Below are 21122 nucleotides of genomic sequence, written 5' to 3'. Positions count from 1 at the left end.
ATAGGGCATTTCTCATTGATAATAATATTTTACCCTTTTCCTATGTGTTCATTCGGGTCTTTGGTTGTGTCTCCATCAAGTGGTATCAGAGCAAGTTTTCTTGAGTGTGTAGATAGAGCACTGACTGTGAGGCAATTTGCACCAGGACTATGTGGTGTCAAGAAGATGCCTCCACGAAGAGAGTGTGGTGGCAGGGTCAGAGCTGTTAATCCTGAGGAGGTTAGAGCCCTCCAGAGGCAGGTTCAAGCATTACAGGAGGAGATCCATAGAGGACTGAATGTTGCCACAAGCAACGAAAGTGAAGAAAAAATTGGACAGGAAGGGGAAGGCGAAGGGGAAGTCCTAAATCAGGCAAAGGAGAGGCTTTTTAGGGCCATTTCTAAGCTTGGAAAAAGACCTAAAATTGATGTGGGTATGTTTTCGGGAATCCTAAGCCCAGATGAGTTGATCGATTGGATCAATGAACTAGAGGAGTATTTTGAGTATGAGGATATTAGAGACCCTGATAGGGTTAAATTTGCGAAGGGCAAAATGAAAGGCCATGCCAAAATCTAGTGGCAAGAGGTTCAAGTGGAAAGGAATAGAAGAGGAAGGGAGAAAATCACATGGTGGGATCGCATGGTTGACAAACTAAAGAAGCAGTTCATTCCTATTGATTACAAGCTTGATTTGTTCAAGAAAATGCAAGGGTTAAAACAAGCAGGAATATCTGTCCAGGAATATACAAAGGAATTTTATCGACTTCTTATTAGAGCAGGGCATGCAGAAGCTAATAAGGAGAAGGTTGCTTGTTTCCTCAGTGAGTTACGACCTAGCATTCAGGAAGAGTTAAGCATGGTTAGAATTACTAGCATTGAAGAGGCATACCAATTTGCCCTATGAGTTGAAGAGAAGCTAAATAAAAGGTTTGAAGAAAGGCAAAGAGGGTGTGGTCAAGGAGGAAGGGGTGGCAGTAGGTCATCTAGAGGCTAAAATGAGACCCAAACGAAAAATGAAGATGTGGATACTAGCAGAAACCAGAGAAATGAGGGTTTCAACTACTCTCATGATCAAAACTTTGGAGATCAGAGAGGAAGAGGTAGAGGACATGGATAAGGATCAGGAATAGGAGGCTTCTGTGGTACCTATTTTCATTGCAATGAAGAAGGTCATCGTGCCTTTGAATGCCCTCAATGACGAGGAAGGGTAGATAGGAGGGCTGATGGGCTGATGGTCAAGCAAGGGTTGCTCATGTGGACTAAGATGCACAGTCATCGCATTCTAAGGATGCAAAAAGAGGAGAGGTTCTCGTAAATGAAAGGGTCTTATAAGTGGTGAAACTAAACCTGGACAAAGGAGTTTGTTTCGTACCAGGTGCAAGTGCGAGGATAAGTGTTGTGATGTGATTATTGATGGTGGCAGCACTGACAACTTGGTGTCTAAAGAGATGGTCTCTAAGCTAAAGCTCAAAAGGGAGAAACATCCCCAACCCTATCGGATTGCTTGGGTGAAGAATGATCATAAGGTCCTGGTCAGTGAACAGTGTTTGGTGAAGTTCAAAATAGGGAGTTACCACGATGAAGTTCTCTGTGACATTATTCCAATGGATGTTTGCCATTTATTGTTGGGAAGATCATGGCAATTTGATAGACATGTTTTACATGATGGTCATGCAAATACATACTCTCTGACCAAGGATGGAGTTCGCCATAAACTGAAGCCCATGATAAAGGAAGGTGAAAAGGTATGCAATAGTGCTAGGATATGTCTTGTTGATGGAAGAAATTTTTTGGATGGTATGAAACATCAACGTATGTGTTATGCTTTGATTCCTAGAAGAGATAAAGAAGGTAGTAGTGAAATTCCACCTAAAGTTTTAGGCCTCTTAAGTAAGTATGGAGATGTCATCTCTGATAATGTTCCAGAAGGGTTGCCACCAGTAAGGTAGATTAGTCATCAGATAGATTTAATCCCTGAAGCTAGTTTTCCTAACAAGACTACTGATAGGATGATTCCTACTGAAACCGAGGAGCTAAATAGACAGGTTTAGGAGCTATTGAGGAAAGGTTTGATTCGGGAGAGCCTAAGTCCATGCGTAGTACCTGTAGTACTGGCACCAAAGAAGGATGGAGAGTGGAGAATGTGCACTGACTCTCGAGCTATAAATAGGATAACCATCAAGTATTAGTTTCCTTTGCCAAGAATGGATGATCTTATGGACTGCTTGAGTGGAGCTCGGTACTTCACAAAGATAGATCTCAAAAGTGGTGTCCACGTGTAGTACCTATAGTACTGCCACCAAAGAAGGATGGAGAGTGGAGAATGTGCACTGACTCTCGAGCTATAAGTAGGATAACCATCAAGTACCAGTTTCCTTTGCCAAGAATGGATGATCTTATGGACTGCTTGAGTGGAGCTCAGTACTTCACAAAGATAGATCTCAAGAGTGGCTATCACCAGATACAGATCCGAGAAGGAGATGAGTGGAAGACTACATTCAAGACCAAGGAGGGTCTATATGAGTGGTTAGTCATGCCTTTTGGATTGACCAACGCGTCAAGAACCTTCATGAAGCTTATGAATGAGGTACTAAAGAAATTCTTGGAAAATTTTGTCATTGTCTATTTAGATGATATTTTAATTTTCAGCAAGACTTTGGATGAACATTTATTGCACATTCATAGTGTCCTTGAAAGGTTGAGGGAAGAGAAAATGTTGATTAATTTGAAGAAGTGTAGCTTTGTAAAAAAGGAGTTAGTCTACTTGGGGTTTGTTGTATCATAAAATGGATCCAGAAAAGGTAAAAGTCATCTTGGAATGGCCTACTCCAAGGTCTACTACTGAGGTAAGATCATTTCATGGTCTGGTTAGTTTTACAGAAAGTTCATTAAGAATTTTAGTGGCATATGTGCACCCCTAACTGAAACAATAAGGGGAGATAGAAAAGAGTTCAAATGGACTACAACAGCTACAAGGAGTTTTGAATTATCGAAGAAGGTGACAGAGCAACCTGTGTTGGCACTTCCAGATTTCAATAAAGTGTTCTAGGTAGATTGTGATGCTAGTGGCAGTGTTATTGGGGTTGTATTGAGCCAATAAGGTAAGCCTATTGCATATTTTAGTGAAAAATTGAATGATGCAAAGAAGAAGTATTTTGTTTATGACCAGGAGTTCTATGCAATAGTTCAGGCCTTAAAGAAATGGAGGCACTATTTATTGCCAAAATGATTTGTCTTGTATACTGAACACCAGACATTGTAGTACCTAAATAGCCAAGGTAAACTGAACCAGAGACATATGAAATGGGTAGAATTCTTGTAGAGCTATACATTTGTGTTGAAACATAGAAGTGGAAACTCTAATAGGGTTGCAAATGCATTGAGTAGGAGACAGTTGTTGCTTACAATAATGCAGGTTGAAGTGGTTGGGTTTGATGAACTCAAGCATCTGTACCCTAAGGATCCTGATTTTGTTGAAGTATGGAAGGCTTGTAAAGAACCTATTACTGTAGACAGAATCAGGTGGCTAGACTATTTGATTTAGGATTGTATGTTGTTCAAGGGAAGTCAATTATGCATTCCAAAGAGTTCCATGAGGGAAAACCTGATCAAAGAGAAACATAGTGGGGGAATGGCAGGACACTTTGGTCGAGATAAGACCATTGCCATTTTTAGAGAACATTATTTTTGGCCTCAATTGTCACAAGATGTGAAGAAATTTAGCCCTTGTAAAATTTTGAAGAAACATGACTCGGGAAATGCATGAGGTGGAGTTGCCAGATGGGATTCATATTTCTCCTATCTTCAACATTGCAGACTTAACAAAATATCATGATGATGGCGCAGATGAGGGTTTGATGCTAGAACCATGTCCAATTCCTATTTCTAAGAAGGAGGAGATAGAAGAGATTCTGGATAGTCGTGTGGGCAGGAGTACCAGAAATAGGCAATATGAGTACCTGGTGAAGTGGAAAGGATGACCAATAGAGGACTCAACTTGGATATTAGCAGCATAGGTTGCCCATTTGGGTTTTACTCTACCATAAAGTGACAGGGTCACTTTTCAATCTACCTTGGGTATCTGATGCAGGAGCATCCAGTGGTGTAAGAGCAGTCTTGTATACCCATTTGGGTCAAATAAAGGTTCCAACTCTATTTAAAGATATGCTTAAAAATATGCTTAGAAATAGTTTCTATTTAATGTGTTTTCATTTCTAGATACCCATTTGGGTCAAATAAAGGTTCCAACTCTCACAGTTCCACTATTAGTGTTCTAGGTTAGAGTTTTTCAGCACCTTGGACTACGTGTAAATGCTGAAAAAATAGGACTATGTAATTGAGTCATAATTATGGTGAGTTAGAGGGTGTAAATTGGATGGATGGTTATATTTGTAATTTAGAACACTCCAGAAAAAGAATTAGGTCAAAAGGCTTCACGATTAGAAAGTTATTGCAATTTTTTAATTCCTTAAGACCTCCTAAGAGCACTTTAAAGTTAGATATGGGGCACTAAGCAGCCTCGTACAGGGCCAAAAAATGGGGGACAAGCAAAGCCGATCCATAGGGCTGTAGAGCACTTCGAGAGCTTTCCAAAAATGTAAATGGTTCGTCAATCAAAGCTACAGTTGAAAAGTTATGCCTCCTGAAAGTTCGACTACCATTTCTAGATTCTTCTAATTTTACACCGACTTTTAATGTGATTTATGGAACCTTCTGTTTTGGCGGTGGATGCCAACTAGCATATTCTAGAATGTATTCCTAACCCTAAACCATTTGGGGCTTATTTAAGAACATTTTTGGCATTGTAAAGGAAACACTTAGTAGAGTTAGAGAGAAGGTACTGTGTGGAAGATTTCTTTCTCCAGAATCATATTGTTGTAAGCCCATAGAGCATTTTTCGTTGATAATAATATTTTTGTCTTTTCCTATGTGTTCATTCGAGTCTTTGGTTGTGTCTCCATCAATTCACCAAGTGGACCTAAGGCTAGAGAAAATTTGATGGTGAGAAGAACCTTATGTAATAAGGGATGTGATGAGGAACCTGTCCTTAGAAGGAATCTTTTCAAGATCGGATGTAAGATGAATGGAAAATGCTACAAAGTAATCATTGATAGTGGAAGTTCTACAAATTTGGCATCAGAAGAGTTGGTTACAAATTTGCAATTGCAGAGGCTGAAACATCCCAAATCTTATCATGTTTCATGGATCAAAGATGAGCATAAGATATTGGTAAGTGAGCAATGCCTTGTGAAGTTCAAAATTGGACATTACTTTGATGAAGTTTTGTGTGATTTTATGCCCATGGATTGTTGTCATATTTTGTTGGGTAGACCTTGGCAATATGATAGATATGTTGTGCATGATGGAAGATTGAATCAATATAGTCTTTGGGTAAATGGGAAGAAATAAACATTGTTGTCTTTGATTGAAAATCCAGATGAGGTCATTTACATTGCAATAAAAGTTTGCATGGTTAATGGAAAGCAATTTGAAAAGGAAGTAAAGAAGAATCAAGTTTGGTTTGATATAGTTCCTAGAGGACCGAGTATTGGTAATAATGACCAAGCAACAAAAGTTGTTATGACAGTAGAAATTGTAGAATAGCTGAATGAATATAAAGATATTGTTGCTGATGATATTCCTAATGGTTTACCTCCAGTAAGAAGCATAAGTCATTGTATGGATCTGATTCCTGGAGCTAGTTTTCCAAACAAAGCACCATATAGATTGACAACTATAGAGAATGAGGAACTTAACAGACAAGTGCATGAGTTGTTGTAGAAATGTTTGATTAGAGAAAGTTTGAGTCCATGTGTTGTACCTATTGTATTAGCACCTAAAAAGAATGGAGAATAGAGAATGTGCACTGATTCCAGAGTTATTAACAAAATCATAGTGAAATATAAGTTTCCTATGCCAAGGATGGATGACATAATAGATTGTTTGAGTGGAGCAAAGTATTTTACCAAGATTGATTTGAAGAGTGGCTATCATCATATTAGAATCAGAGAAGGTGATGAATGAAAGACTACTTTCAAAATAAAAGATGGTTTGTATGAATGGTTGGTTATGCCTTTTGGTTTGACTAATGCACCTAGTACTTTCATGAGGTTGATGAATGAAGTTCTAAAAAGATTTTTGGGTAAGTTTGTGATTGTTTATTTGGATGGTATTTTGATATTCAGTATGAGTAAGAAAGAACATATTGAGCATATTAGACAAGTATTATAGAGGTTGAAAGAGGAAAAGTTGTCGATTATCTAAAATAGTGTTCTTTTATGCAAGAGGAGATTGTGTATTTGGGATTTGTGATTTCAACTGATGGATTGAAGATGGATCCAGAGAAGGTTAAAGCAATTTTGGAATGGCCTACACCCGAGAATGTGGGTGAGGTAAGATCATTTCATAGTTTGACTAGTTTTTACAGAAAGTTTATAAAGAATTTCAGTTCTATTTGTAATGCTACGACTAAGACAATGAGATGAGATAAAAAAGAATTCAAGTGGACACATGGAGTTGATAAGAGTTTTGACACTTTGAAACAAAAGGTTGTTGAATTACCTGTATTGGTTTTGTCTGATTTCAGCAAAGTATTTCATGTTGAATGTGATGCAAGTGGTAATGCAATTGGAGCTATATTAAGTCAAGAAGGTAAACCTGTTGCTTTTTTTAGTGAAAAGTTGAATGATGCTAAAAGGAAGTATTCTATGTATGATCAAGAATTTTATGTTATTATTCAAGCATTGAACAAGTGTAGACATTATTTGATTCTTAAGGAGTTTGTGTTGTATACTGATCATAAAGCTTTACAATACTTGGGAAGTCAACATAAATTGAATCAGAGAAATATGAAGTGGGTTGACTACTTGTAGAATTTTACATTTGAAATTAAACTCAAGAGTGGAGTTACTAATAGAGTTGTTGATGCATTGAGTAGAAGATGTACTTTGTTGACTGAAATGAAAGTTGAAATTTTTTATTTTGATAAAATGAAAGAGTTGTATGATGTTGATCCTGATTTTTCTTAGGCATGGAAGGAGTGCAGAGCACCAAATTTGACCAATCACATAAGTAAGTATGATGAGTATTTCATTCAAGAAGGTATGTTGTTCAAAGGTATTTAATTGTGTATTCTTAAAAATTCTATGAGATTGAACCTAATTAAGGAAAAGCATAGTGGTGGATTAGCTGGACATTTTGGAATTGATAAGACATTGAGTTTGTTGAAAGAGAAGTATTATTGGCCGCAAATGTATAAAAATGTTAAGAAATTTGTAAAAAAATGTGGTGTTTGTCAAGTTGCAAAAGGAGAGTCAAAATACTAGTTTGTATGCACCTATTACTATTCCTAAAAAACCTTGGAGTGACATCAGTATGGATTTTGTTCTTGGATTGCCTAAGATAGTGAAGGGGTATGATTCCATATTTGTTGTTGTGGACAAATTTTCTAAGATGGCTCATTTCATACCATGTATGAAGACATCAGATGTTGAGCATGTTGTTGAACTTTTCTTCAAAGAGATTGTGAGATTGCATAGATTACCAAGAAGTATTATTTCTGACAGAGACAGTAAGTTTGTTGGTTATTTTTGGAAGACTTTGTGGAAAAAGATGGGTACTGAATTGAAGTTTAGTTCTACATTCCATCCACAAATAGATGGACAAATAGAGGTTGTAAATAGAAGCTTGGGTAATTTGTTGAGATGCTTAGTTGGGAATAAGTCAAGTAATTGGAAGATGGTATTGGCACAAGCTAAATTTGCATATAACAATTCTATGAATAGTAGTACAGGAAAGACACCATTTGAGATTGTTACTGGAATGAAGCCTAGAGGAGTATCAAATTTAAGAGATATTGCTAGTGAGAAAAAGAGAAGTGTTGCAGGAGAAGAATTTGTTGATTATATGAAATCTTTACATAAGGAAGTGAAATTGAGGATAGAATAAAGTAATCAGAAGAATAAGAAGAATGTTGACCAGTTTAGGAGACATCATGATTTTCAAGTTGGTGATGAGCTGATTGTTCATTTGTAGAAAGGAAGATTTCCAGTTGGAACATACAATAAGTTGAAGATGAAGTAGTTTGGACATTGTAACATCTTGAAGAAATTTGACAGTGGAAATGTTTATGAAGTTGAGTTACCTGATGACATGGATATATCTCTTATATTCAATATTACTGATTTGTATAAGTCTCATGAATTAGATGATGAAGTTGCTATATCAGAGGACTGTCCTAAGAAGCAGATTGAAGAAGTTGAACAAATATTGGATCAGAGATTTGGTTAGAGCATAAGAGGAAAAGATTATTATGAATATCTGGTGAAGTGGAAGAATAGACCTATGGAAGATGCTTCATGGATTTCTCAATCTGAGTTGGATTCAGCTTAGGTTGTGACATCTCAATGATTCAGGAGCATCTTGGGTTGCACTGCTATCCTGCATATTTTCAGTTATTATTCTATTGTTGAAACTAGGTTCTGCTAAAACTGCATTTTCTAGTTTTTGGGTGCTTGTTTTAGACCATGTAACTAATTTTTCATAATGAATGAAGGGTTGCGCACTTCAGGGATTCAAGAGGGCCTAGAGTACTATCTATGTTCCAAAGAAAAAGTCCTAACTCCTTATAGTTTGGGAGATATGGAAATTCTCCCAAAACATCGATTTCTATAGTTCTGTGCAACAGTTTCTTGTACCTAACTTTTAGAATGGATGCGCACTTTTCCTTAATGAATCAGACCTTGTGCACTTAAGGGGTTGTAGAGGACCTAGATATGTACCCGTTGTTCAAAGCATGAGTTCTAACTCAATCGAAGCTAGGAGATATCGCGATTTTTCTCGAACATCGATTTCAGGATAGTTAATTGCTAATGTAGGCTGACTTGTGTATTTAATTTTGGTTTATTTTCATTTAATATTTGTTGAGAGCCGACTTGTGGCTTCTCCATGTTCTAGAATGATTTGTAAGCTGTTTTGGCTAGTATAAATAGAGTGTTTGGGCTTAGAACTAGGTAGATTAGGGGAGTTGGAGAAAGGATTGCAAAGCAGAACTAGAGACTGTGAATTTGTTGTTGGATCTTTAAAGGTGAATGTATTTGTATTTGGTTGTAACCCAGAAGGCCTTACAGTTGGGCATGTATGAAGATATTTTGACAAATCAATAAAATTATTTCACTCCTCTTCTTCCTTTGGTTGTTGTTCTTTATGTTTGTTTCTGTTGTGTTAACTCTTGCAGGGTGGTTCGGAGAGCTGGGTGTGCCCTTGGCCCTAGTTTTCCTCGTCCTTCCTTGCATCAAGATTGTAGAGACTTTGACTAGAATGCTTTCTCATAAGGATTTTGTGGTTGGCTTTGTTGAGAGGATTACCTTGGATTATAACCAACCATTTGTTTCGGGATATATTTTGGAGCCATCTCTTGGTCTTTGATTTGATGATGATGAGCCTCTAACGGAGATTGGTGCAGTTTATTGCAGCTACACAGTGAGTGCTCACCATTTTTCTTTTGACCCACAAGTAGACAATTTGGTTTTGCGCAGGTATGGGTTCACACCAGGCTCAGACAATCCCTTATGGGATTAGTTTACACCATTTGTAATTGATGGAGTTAGTAGGAGGCTATTTATAGAGTCAACATATCCATGATAGCTTTCCAAAAGATGGATATATGGGTTATGGTTTAGATGCTTTTAGGATTACTAGTTCCTATTGCATCGACAACTTCATACTCATGGTAGTTTGGTAGGGTGTGCAAAAGTTTTGATCTAGCAATTGATATCAAATATCCATTTTTCCTTATTAAGGATGGATGTAAAATTTGTCTCTATTAGGGTCGAGGTGGAGATAGGACTGGCACAGCATATTGGGTGAGTCACCATTGTTGGTATGGTTACAATATATTTAGGATAGCTTTGTGGATAGTGTTACCGTCATAGGATTTCGCAAATGACACTAGGAACATTATACATATTTATCCTTGGGATCCAGGTGGATCATTGTGTTTCTTTGATTCCTGTGATTGCTTGAGGACAATCAATCTTGAGAATGGATGGATTTAGCCTAGTGGATGGATTTAGCCTAAAAAATTTCTTTGTAAGCTAATACTAGTGATTAGAGGACTCCGTTGAGGATTATGGTTCCATTTGGTGGGACTTTATATTTATAGTAAGTCAATGGATGGTTCTGATGAGCTTAGAAGAGTTAAAGGAGTTGAATGATGCCCTCAACTTTTATTTTTGACTTCTAATCTGAGCTCCAAGAATCTTGGAGGGAGCATTTAATTTTAGTAAGTCGCCCCATCAAGTTCATTTATTGTCTTTCTTCATTAGGATCGCACAAGTCTTATCAAATTTTGATTTTGATGCTTCTTCAATCATTTTTGCAAGACAAGTGAATTAAGATTATTAATTATTTAAATATGCTAAAGTGGTTATTTTTGTTGATATTGTATATTGCCCACCTTAGTGTCATATCTCATTGGAATTGGATTGAAAAGTTTTAAATCTTGGGCACAAGAAACAATGACCTTGCGAGTTAGAATATCATGATATCGATGGAAAGATCATTTTTGGAGCCATAGGGAGTTAATAAATTATATTATTCAAATATGTGCCTAAGTATAAAGCAAAAGACATACAAGTGAAAGAGTTGAGTGTGAAGAAGCCTTTTCTTTGAAATGTTCTAAATGTAATGCATTGTAAGGATCAAATCATTCTAATGCTTAAGTTATTTGATAACCTGTTTGGAGAAGGCCTTGGAACAAGGGTTTCAACTTTTTTGGAGAATTGTGAATTCTTCACCATTTCAAGGATTGAATATTGGTCTAAGACTTATCCAAGGATTGAATAGTGCTATGGTATGTCATTCAATTAATTATCTACTATTGCGTTAGAAGTAGAAGGTTTAATACCCTAGGAAACACTCTGCAAGCGTACCTTGAGTTTTGGTGCCGCTTTGAAGAGATATACAATTGCAACGATTTTCTTCTCATAACTGTAATTTCTATCCTTAGATTTGTGTTCCAAGTTTATGTGGTGTGTTTGGTTTGGTGGCAGCGTTGACCATTTACTAGATGCATATTATCATTTTTAGTAGTAGCGTGTCATGCATTGAATTTGAATTCTTCACTATTAGGAGGGTGTATCTATCTTGAAGTGGCGATTAATTATAATTGTTGTAAATCATTTTCGTCTCTCAAGGTAAATCTCCTATATGATCCAACTTTTCTCAATAATTTATTGCATAGAAGTGTGAACATTGTCAATACTAGTTATTGTTCAATTGTAGACTAATAAATTATAGTTTGTGAACATTGTTATTAATTTCTTCATTCAATTGTATGTATTTATTATATTTGGAAAACAACAAAAAAAATTCTTGCATACCAAAAAATCAAACTTGACTTTGTTTGCCAAATGTTTGAGGAAATGCCAAACAAGAACAAATGAATATTGAGGCTAGAGCCAGCAGAGCTCTTTACATAATCTCAATTTATTGCATGCCACATAGTATCATGTGGTGATTCATCAAACCTAGATTGGATGACCATGTATGCTCATCCATATTCAAATAGTTACGAGTATGAAAGGATTCAAATTAATGTTCCTTTAGGGGTTGATAAGCCTGAAATTTAGAACTAAATCCTCGTATTCCTATGATATTTTTCCCCTATCTTAGGAATCAATATGCCACCAAAGGTGTGGTCTTGCAATATTTTATCGATGCCATCATACAAATCCAAATGCTCATAAGTAAGCTTCTCACCTAATTAAATTTTTCTATCACCCCTTTGTGGATATCATCATCTTTAAAAACCCATTTTAGTGATGGGCTAGCTAAAGCATCCCTAAACAACATGCTTTATCATACTCATGAAATGGAGTTGAGCTCTCCTCTCCCCTAATCTTGTTATGTTAGTAAGCTGAAAACTGATTCCATCTTTTATCATGTCTTTGGTTTTCCTACTCTACTACGCTGAGAATTAATGGATCTTGGGATGTGCTCTACTTCAATCAGTGAAAAGGATGAATGCTACACCATATAACTCCAAGAAATAAACACAAGAATTCTGCTCAAGATTGTTCCAACAAATCTAAACATTTATGTGAACTCTGAAATGGAGGACCTAAAGAACACAAGGTATTCATGGATTTTTAAAGTGGATGGGAAATCAACCTCTCCAATAAGCATGATGGCTCACAAAGCAACTATAGGTTCTCAATTTGTTGTGTATCAAGACCACTGAGACTTTTCCTTATATGTTTGTAACTAGGCTTAGAAGCTCTAGTCCAAGCATATAGAAAACTTGGACAGTAAGTTCATTTCACACGACAGATGAATAAAGATGCAATACCAGGAAAGACCCACTAGATTTTCTATGTTTAGCAAGTGATGGAACTTGTCCCCTTCAGATTCTAAATTATGTGAGAGTAGCTTTCTGTGTTTCTAAGTTAGTGCTTCCCAACACAGTGAATTTTAAAGCTATAATAAGTCATAGCTTCATTCAGATTGAAGCATTTGAATTTATTATGGTTATGAACACACACACACACACACACACACACACACACTCACACACACACACATTTGAATATATTATTATATCAATATCACAATAATATATTCAAATTGTGTGTGTGTGTGTGTGTATGTGTGTGTGTTGATTAATCTCTAGAGGAATCTGCACAAATCAAGAAGGGAAGGTTCAAGCTTTACATACCAACAACAAAAGCAAAGGGAAGAAGAGGAAGTTCAAACCAAAAAGAGAAAACAATTCTAAATATCGAAAGGAAAGGGATCTATCCAAAGTTCAATGCTATCGATGTAATAAACTTGGCCACATTCAAAAAATTTGCACTGCAAGAAAGAAAAATCAAGCAAATATATCTGAATCTCTTGAAGTTGAAAATCCTCTGTTCTTTCTAGTTTTGTCAAGTGAATTAAACACGAGTAATAATACTTGGATAATAGATAATGGAGCATCAAGACATATAACTAGATTTAGAATTCAGTTTGAAACATTCGAGAAGTACTGCACAGAAGAAGTCACAATTGGAGACAACTTTACTTATCCAATAAAAGGAATTGGGACTTGTTCCTTACAAATACAGACTGAAGAAACTCTGCAATTAAAAGATGTGTTATTTGCACCAAGAATAGAAAGGATATTTTCCCTTAAGTAAACACAAGTCTAAAATTGTACTAGAACTCATACACACTTATTTGTCTGGACCCATGTCAACACCCTCTCTAGGGGGATTATTGTACTATGTAACCTTCATTGATGATTACTCTAGGAAAACTTGGATTATTTTCTAAAACTTAAAGAATCTAATGAAGATTTACAAAATTCAAAGAGTTTAAAGCTCTTGTGGAAAATCACACTAGAAAGAAAATAAAAACATTAAGATCTGATAATGGAGGTGAATACACATATGATATCTTCAAAGAATTATGCATTTTTGTTGGGATTAAGAGGGAGACGATAGTGTCGTATAATCCTCAACAAAATGGGGTTTGAGAAAGGAAAAATAGAACTATTATAGAAGCAACAAAAGCCATGATTCATGATCAAAATCTATCTCTATCTTTTTGGGCCGAAACAACAAATATAATAGTCTACATTCAAAACAGAAGTCCTCATGCAACACTAGAAAATATAACTCCTGAAGAAGCCATCTTAGGAATCAAACCAAATCTTAGTCTTCTAAGAATTTTTGGTTGTCCAGTCTACATTCACATCCCCAAAGAGAAAAGGTCTAAATTAGAACCTTTCAGAAAGGCATATTTGTTAGCTACAATGAAACAACTATGGGATTCAGAGTATACATTCCAAGGCAAAAGTCCGTTGAAATCAACAAGGATGTTCAATTTAATGAAGAGATCGCTTACAAAACATCTTTAAACAAAGAAGACAAGGAAATTGAAAATCAAAAGGAGTTTATCATAGAAGATGATTATAATATTGAGAATCAAAGGGAGAACACTATCGAAGATAATTCAACTGGAAATCTGAGGGAGAGTCTCTCCGATGACAAAGACACACTTGCATCTAACACTGAAAATGATGAAGTTTTAAATCACAAGAAAAGACCACTATGGGCAAGGAAAATGATTGAAGAGAACAATGTGGACCCAGATGAAGTCTTTAGAGAAAATAAGAAAACTAAAAATAAAAAATGTTATGGTTGCCTTAGTAACAGAACTCACTAAAATAGAACCGATTAATGTTGAGGAGGCCTTAAAATGTCAAGTGTGGAAAGATGCAATGGTAGAGGAATATCAATCCATTCTAAAAAAATGATGTATAGGATATTGTTCCCAAACCTAAAGACAAATCGATGGTATCTTCAAAATGGTTCTTTAAGATCAAGTATGCACCAAATAGAAGTATTCAAAAACACGAAGCAAGATTTGTTGTAAAGGTTTTTTCTCAAAATGCCGAAATTGATTATGAAGAAACATTTGCTCATGTTGTATAATACACTTCAGTATGGACGATAATTGTCATTGTTGCATCCAAAGGTTGGAAAATACATGAAATAGACGTAAAGACAACCTTCTTGAATGGCATCATTGAAGAAGAAGTATACATAGAACAACATGAAGGATTCACGACACATGACCAAAAACTATACGTATGTAAACAAAAGAAAGCACTATACGGATTGAAACAAGCTCCCAAGGCTTGGTATGAGTGGATAGACAACTATCTTCTCAATTTGGGATATTTCAAAACATCTAATGATAACATGTTGATACTCGTTTTTTATGTTGATGATTTGTTGATAACAAGGGCAAATCACCTTATAGCCAAATGCAAATAGGATCTTATAGCTGAATTTGAAATGAAGGATCTAAGCCTTCTACATTATTTTTTTGGGTCTAGAAGTACAACAAAAGGAAAACTACATCTTCCTAAATCAAGAAAAGTAGACTACAAACATATTGACCAGATTTGAAATGATGGACTGTAAACCCTTATTTACTCCAATGAAAACTAATCTTCGTAAACTAAAATTGAAGTAGCAGATTTAGAACCAATAGATCCTACTCACTATCGGCAAATTGTTGGATATCTTATGTACTTAGTTAACACTTGACTAGATATCTGTTTTGCAACAAAGGTGTTAAGTCACTTCATGTGTGAACCCAAGAAGATTCATCTTATGGTAGCTAAGCATATTCTAAGGTATCCTTGAGGAACAATTGGACTAGGATTGAAGTATGAGAATTTTGAACTACAACTCAAGGGTATGCTGATTCAGACTGGGAAGGTAATTCTATTGATCGCAAGAGTACAACTAGATGTTGCTTTAGTCTTGGATCAGCTATGATATCTTGGTTTAATAGAAAACAGTTAGCAGTTGCTCAGAATTCTATGGAAGTAGAATATATGGCAACCTCCACAAAAGCACGGGAAGCAGTATGGCTAAAGAAACTTTTTTATGGACTATTTGGAAAACCACTGAAATCCACTATGACAATCAAAGTTGTATTAAATTATCAATTAATCCAATATTTCATAACAGGTCCAAGCATATAGAAATTCCTTAACATTATATAAGGAATATGGTGGAAAGAAATGTTATCAAGCTGATGTACATTAGTATTGAAGAACAAAACGCTGACATCTTCATTAAACCTCATGCTAAGTTGAAATTTGAGTATTTCAGGAATAAACTTGGTATATCTAAACTATAATTCAATATAATGTAAACCTTTTATTGAATATATAATAAAATCAATATTGCAATACGGTGGATGTGTTGTGACAAGAAAGATGATGATCCTTCTTGCAGTTAAGGTCACTATTGTAAGATGACAATCTTATCAATAGGTTGACTTGTTTTCGTGTGTCTGAATTTGTTGGAACACATGATGATGGATGTATCTAGATTGTCTACATTTGTGTTGAAATTCTGAAATGTGTTGAATATCTTGATACTATGTTATCACTAGGAATAGTGATAACGGTTGTGTCATAAACAATGAAAATGAATGGAATTCATTTCCTCAAATTAATACGAGTGCATTGGATGTATTCAATCTTCTTTTCACTAAGAGGGAGTGTTAAGAATATAGCTTCATTCGGATTGAAGCATTTGAATTTATTGTATAACTATACATACATACATACATACATATTGGTAAATACCTTAATATCATTATGAGGTCAAACCATATTAAATATTGTTTATATTCTAACATGAATCGATAAGGCAATCGGTGTTTTAAATGTATTATCATCTGTTATGAGGAGTCACAATCTCATGAGAGGTTGCAACTCCCGTGGCATTTGCCATGGGGAAATCACACCCTCTCATGGTATCATGACCCTCCCCACAATATATATACATTGCAATCAGGTGACTGTTCCAATATCGAATCAATTACAGTGGCATTTATGATATGAATGGCAGTCATCAGATTATATACATTACTAACAGTCTCTGCTTGCAGCAACACTAGGATCAGAAATAATCAAGATACTTCGACGTGTATACAAGGATCTGTAACTGTTCATTGGCTACCATACATTACTGAATTTAGTTTTTCTCTAGAATAGATCCATAATCTTTACATATGTCAATTTCTGGATGAGTCTTGAATGTTTATTTTCTGTACTGGTTTGGCAATCAGCTAGATACAGATCAAATTTGATTGTCTGTAATGATAATTATTTGCCCTGATACAAAATTTGAACAATTTATAAGATGGAAAAAAATTCCTGCTTCTAGTTGTGGAGTTTCATATACCTAGGAAAGCATGCTGCTTTTAAGCAGAATCTAATCTTTCAGGATTGCCTCTATATAACATAAATATTTAATCTATCCATAAAGAAAAGCCAGCAGCAGACTTTAGTTAGAGGTGGGTGATTAATTTCCTATTCATAATATACAACTACCTGGAAAGTTGATAAAAACCACATAATTGAATAGTGAAGCTCATATGATTGAATTGAGAATAAACTCGAATATATTTGCCTTCTTTTCAAAGCTAATTACAAATATAAGATTTATTCAAGTGCCTCGGTGGCTATTGACACAACAGAATTCCCAACATGTGACACCAGAACTCACTATCTCGCTTGTGGCCTGGGAACTACTTATTTAAATTTTACACGTGATTACTGACTACAGACTATAACTATAAGCATGTACAGTTGGAGGATAAATGATGGAGGCTGTTATCTAACATGAGATGTTAGATGTACCCAAACATCCTAGATCCAATTGATCAATAATCCAAAGGTAGCTGCCACTCATCCTTGACATCAGATTCCTTAAATGCTGGTTTTTTACCTCTACTCTTATTGGAGTATTTTTTCTTCCCAAAATGGTTAGGTTGGCTCTCAAAATCTTCATTGATCCGTCCATAGTCCTGAATGTTGAGGTTTTTTTTCCTTAACTCAGCACCATTCCATACCCGTGCATGCAAGTTTGGAGATTCCCAAAGACCCTACAACACAGAAACAAAATGTTTAACCATTGGATAACCTCTAAGCCCTTCCTAACACTAAGTAATGCTCATCCATTTCGTTTATCATCATGAAGAACAAAACAAGAAACACCATGCATTTGATACAAATGTACTTTGCATATTTTCACTAAGGTGACATTTGATAATTGGTGTTCCTGGATTGCTTGAATGTGACAAATTTTGAATTTGTTACAGGTTTTGGTGATGAAGCAAGGTTGCTCTCACAGTAAGGTAACATTTTTTGTGAAAAAAGGCAGTTCAATTGCATGGAAACATGACCGTTGCACAATGAGTACAAAAAGCACTAATATCATCTTCAAATGCATACCTGAGACATATGCTTACAAGGATACCAGAATCATCGTTGTCCTCTTTGTTCTTCTGAACGCGAGACAATATCTCATTGCAATCAAGGAACACACCTCTTATTATTTACCAATAAATTGTATCACATATCACTGTTTAAACCAACCGTGCTTGAAGAATATGTAGCTATAACACTAATGATTCCTCAAGATCTAGGCTTGCAAATGTTGACTAAGGCAGAGCATCTCAGTTTTTTGTAAAATTAGAAAAATCGGGGTAGTGATAGTGATAAATCTATTTCAGTGAACATTGGGAAAAGAAGGAAATATAATACAGTGAATTCACAAAAATGTATGAATAGAAAAAAGAATAACATTTCTGCGAGGAAAAGTTGTTAGTGAACTAAGCATCAAAGCATTCAAAAATCTGAACGCAGCATTTAAATAGCTGATTTTTTGTTGCAAGCTACACCTGTAAAAGAAAGTGACATTTAAGCCTTCTTAACATGCTTTGCTCTTAGTAACATTTATACAATTCCTCAAAAAAAGCATGTGTAACATAAAGTAAAATTAAAACTGATGTCAATTTTCTGTTCATAGATATATCTAGCATTTATAATACCTCAAATGTGTATGCACTAAATTTCTGTATTTTTTGAGTAACTGTTTAGCCATCAAATGCAGTATAGTCAATTAAGTAATTTATTAAGATGAATCTGAGAACTTCTCAAAACAAGCGCATGCAACATAAAGTAAATTCAAAACTGATGCTTGCTTTCCATTCATAGAAATATCTAGCATTCATTAACCTCAAGATTGTAAACTGCACTTTTTATTTTTAAGTAAATGTTTAGCCACCAAATGCCATATAGTCCTTGATTGAAAAACCTCCAGAGATATAGAATTTGTGCCTTAATTCCTCTCTAGGAATCTCAACATTCATCAAGAATGCCCTTGATCAAGTTTCCACATTTACTAAGAATGTCCTTAATCAAGTTTCTACACTCACCAAGAATGTCCTTAATCAAGCTTCATCAGTCACCAAGAATGTCCTTGACCAAGCTACAACACTCACCTAGAATTTCCTTGACCAAGCTCTGACACTCAGCTAGAATGTCCTTGACCAAGCTTTGAAACTCACCAAGAACGTTCTCTTTTAGAGATATGTTATCTCTTCCTTGTAGTAGGGTACCCTTAGTGGTTCTCCCTTCATCAAAGTGTAGTAGGGTGCCCTGATAACAGTTCTCCCTTAACTACCACTACAATAGGCTGCCCTTAGCAATTCTTCTTAATTACTTATATAATAGGGTGCCCTTAGTGGTTCTCCCTTAGTCACAACACAGCAGGGTTCCCTTATAGTGGATCTCCCTTAACTGCCATTGCAATAGGGTGCCCTTTGCAATTCTCCCTTAATTGCAGCCTCGGAAATGTGCTAGCAATACTTGGTTCTCCCTCAATTGCAGCCCTTTTCCTCTCTATTATGGATACCCTATCAATGTTGCTTCTACAACAGATGATGGATAACCTTTTTTCTCATGGATCTCTTCTTCAAATTGTGATAGTCTCTTCTCGAATCTTCTATAACTTTTTCTGTTAATTTTTCTCAATTTATGCCTTAATCTTTGCTACAAATTTGACTTATATCTTTTCTCTATTTCTCATAATTCTACTCCAAAAGCTGCATTACATACACTAATAAATCTGTCTTTAATTCTCCTTCTATTGACTAGAATGATTTCTTGTTTTATCTTTTACTCGGATGGCAAGATTGTGCTCTGATACCACTATAATTTCTCCAACTTGGAACTTAATTTGCCCTGAAATTCTCAACTAGGGTTTGGATTGCACTTGGGGTTGACAACTTGTAATGTTTCGGATGCATTATAAGTAATTCATTTCTCATCTCTTTTTTATGGAGTGTCCAATTATATATTATAATTTCTTATCGTCATCTGATCCAAAATTCTTTTAATCAATAATTAATATATGTATATTTTATGTATCCATATATCAATATATTAATATTTAATGATCCCTCTCTTCCCATGTAAATATACCAATCTGAGCTTAATGTGTAAGCTTTGTTTCGACGACATGGAGATATCAAGTGGTTTGTTGGCTTTAAGCCTTGTGTTGTATAAGTCTTTGTTTAATCCGAATGTCCAAAACGATGGTACGAAAAGGTACGATTATAATTGGGGAGTGTAATTTATTTTTAAAAGAAGTATAACTATTCATCTTTCAAAAGTCACAATTTTTTAATGTGAGAAATATAAATAATAATAGAGATCTCATTTTTGAAAAAAATAAGAAGTTAAAGAAGTTAGCAGAATGAGAAGTATAATTGTCTCTGAAAATGCAGAATATCTGAGAGAGGTATTATAAGGAAAAATTAAAGCATATATGCAGAGTAGAGCGGTGAATGAAGAAGTATGCAGTTGAGAGAAGAATAAGTGTGAATAAAAGAATTTTATATATATATATATATATATATATATATATATATATTCAGATTCCAAATTTGGTATATATATGAGAATAAAATAGTGAAGTATATAGAGAAATATATTAAACAATATATATCAGAAATAAGAAAGTTATGGAAATTGAAAATAGAGGAAGCCAATATTAAAGGATCAAAAGATGAGAGAATAAAAATAGGGCAACAAGAAAATATATTCAAATTTATCAAATGTGACATATAATTATATATTGTGTGTTAGAATAATAAAAGAGAAATTCAGCCAATGAGATTGCTGCTTTTTTAGAAAGAATATAAAGAGGAATACTTTCAGAAGTGAACGTATTCAAAGCTATCAAATTAAAGAAGAGATATTTGTGCAATTAAAATATCCATCATCAATTGTAAGAATCAACGAAACTAAGGTGGACGATAAGTTTCATCAGCTGTAGGAGTAGGAGCTTCCAGTAAGTTGGAGCCTGTGAAGTGTGGGAATAGGAGCTTCCAGTAGGTCGAAGCCTCCAAACTATGGGATTTGGAGCTTCTAGTGAGTCCATGCTTATAAACAAAGGGGTCGGAGCCTCTAGTAGGTTGGAGCCTACAAATCATAGTAAACGAACATTTTATATAAAAAGCAATTACTTTGTCGTGGTTTTCTCCCGCATTGGATTTCCACATAAATCTTTGTGTCATTGTGTTTATGTGCATAATTATTGATTTCAGCATTTAAAGTTATTTGAAGTCACTTGACATAAAATAGAGGGAGCCAATATTAAAGGATCAAAAGATGAGAGAACAAAAATAGGGCAACAAGAAAATATATTCAAATTTATCAAATTTGACATATATAATTATATATTGTGTGTTAGAATAATAAAAGAGGAATTCAATCAATGAGAT

The 21122-nt window shown here is 35.1% G+C and overlaps 1 protein-coding gene across 3 annotated transcripts in view; it reads right to left on the bottom strand.

Moving 5' to 3' along the window:
- Positions 1–16907: 16907 nt before the first annotated feature.
- LOC149548220 (uncharacterized) overlaps positions 16908–21122 on the bottom strand; it is a 162077-nt gene continuing 157862 nt past the window's right edge. For 2 of the 3 annotated variants that reach the window (XR_016354004.1, XM_089792263.1), the window contains one exon: positions 16908–17435. Coding sequence is in view for 2 of the 3 variants with exons in the window: in XM_089792263.1 (XP_089648389.1) it covers positions 17214–17435 (222 nt within the window). In the remaining variant the exon portion in view is untranslated. The remainder of the gene's footprint in view (positions 17436–21122) is intronic. The other variant, XM_089792264.1, reaches the window with a different exon arrangement.

Source organism: Cupressus sempervirens, chromosome 7 (genome assembly GCF_028749045.1).
Source record: "Cupressus sempervirens isolate cs-2001-9-10 chromosome 7, ASM2874904v1, whole genome shotgun sequence".
Classification (NCBI taxonomy): Eukaryota; Viridiplantae; Streptophyta; class Pinopsida; order Cupressales; family Cupressaceae; genus Cupressus; species Cupressus sempervirens.
The sequence above is the reverse complement of the archived record's forward strand: the minus strand, read 5'-3'. Positions and strand labels throughout refer to the sequence as shown.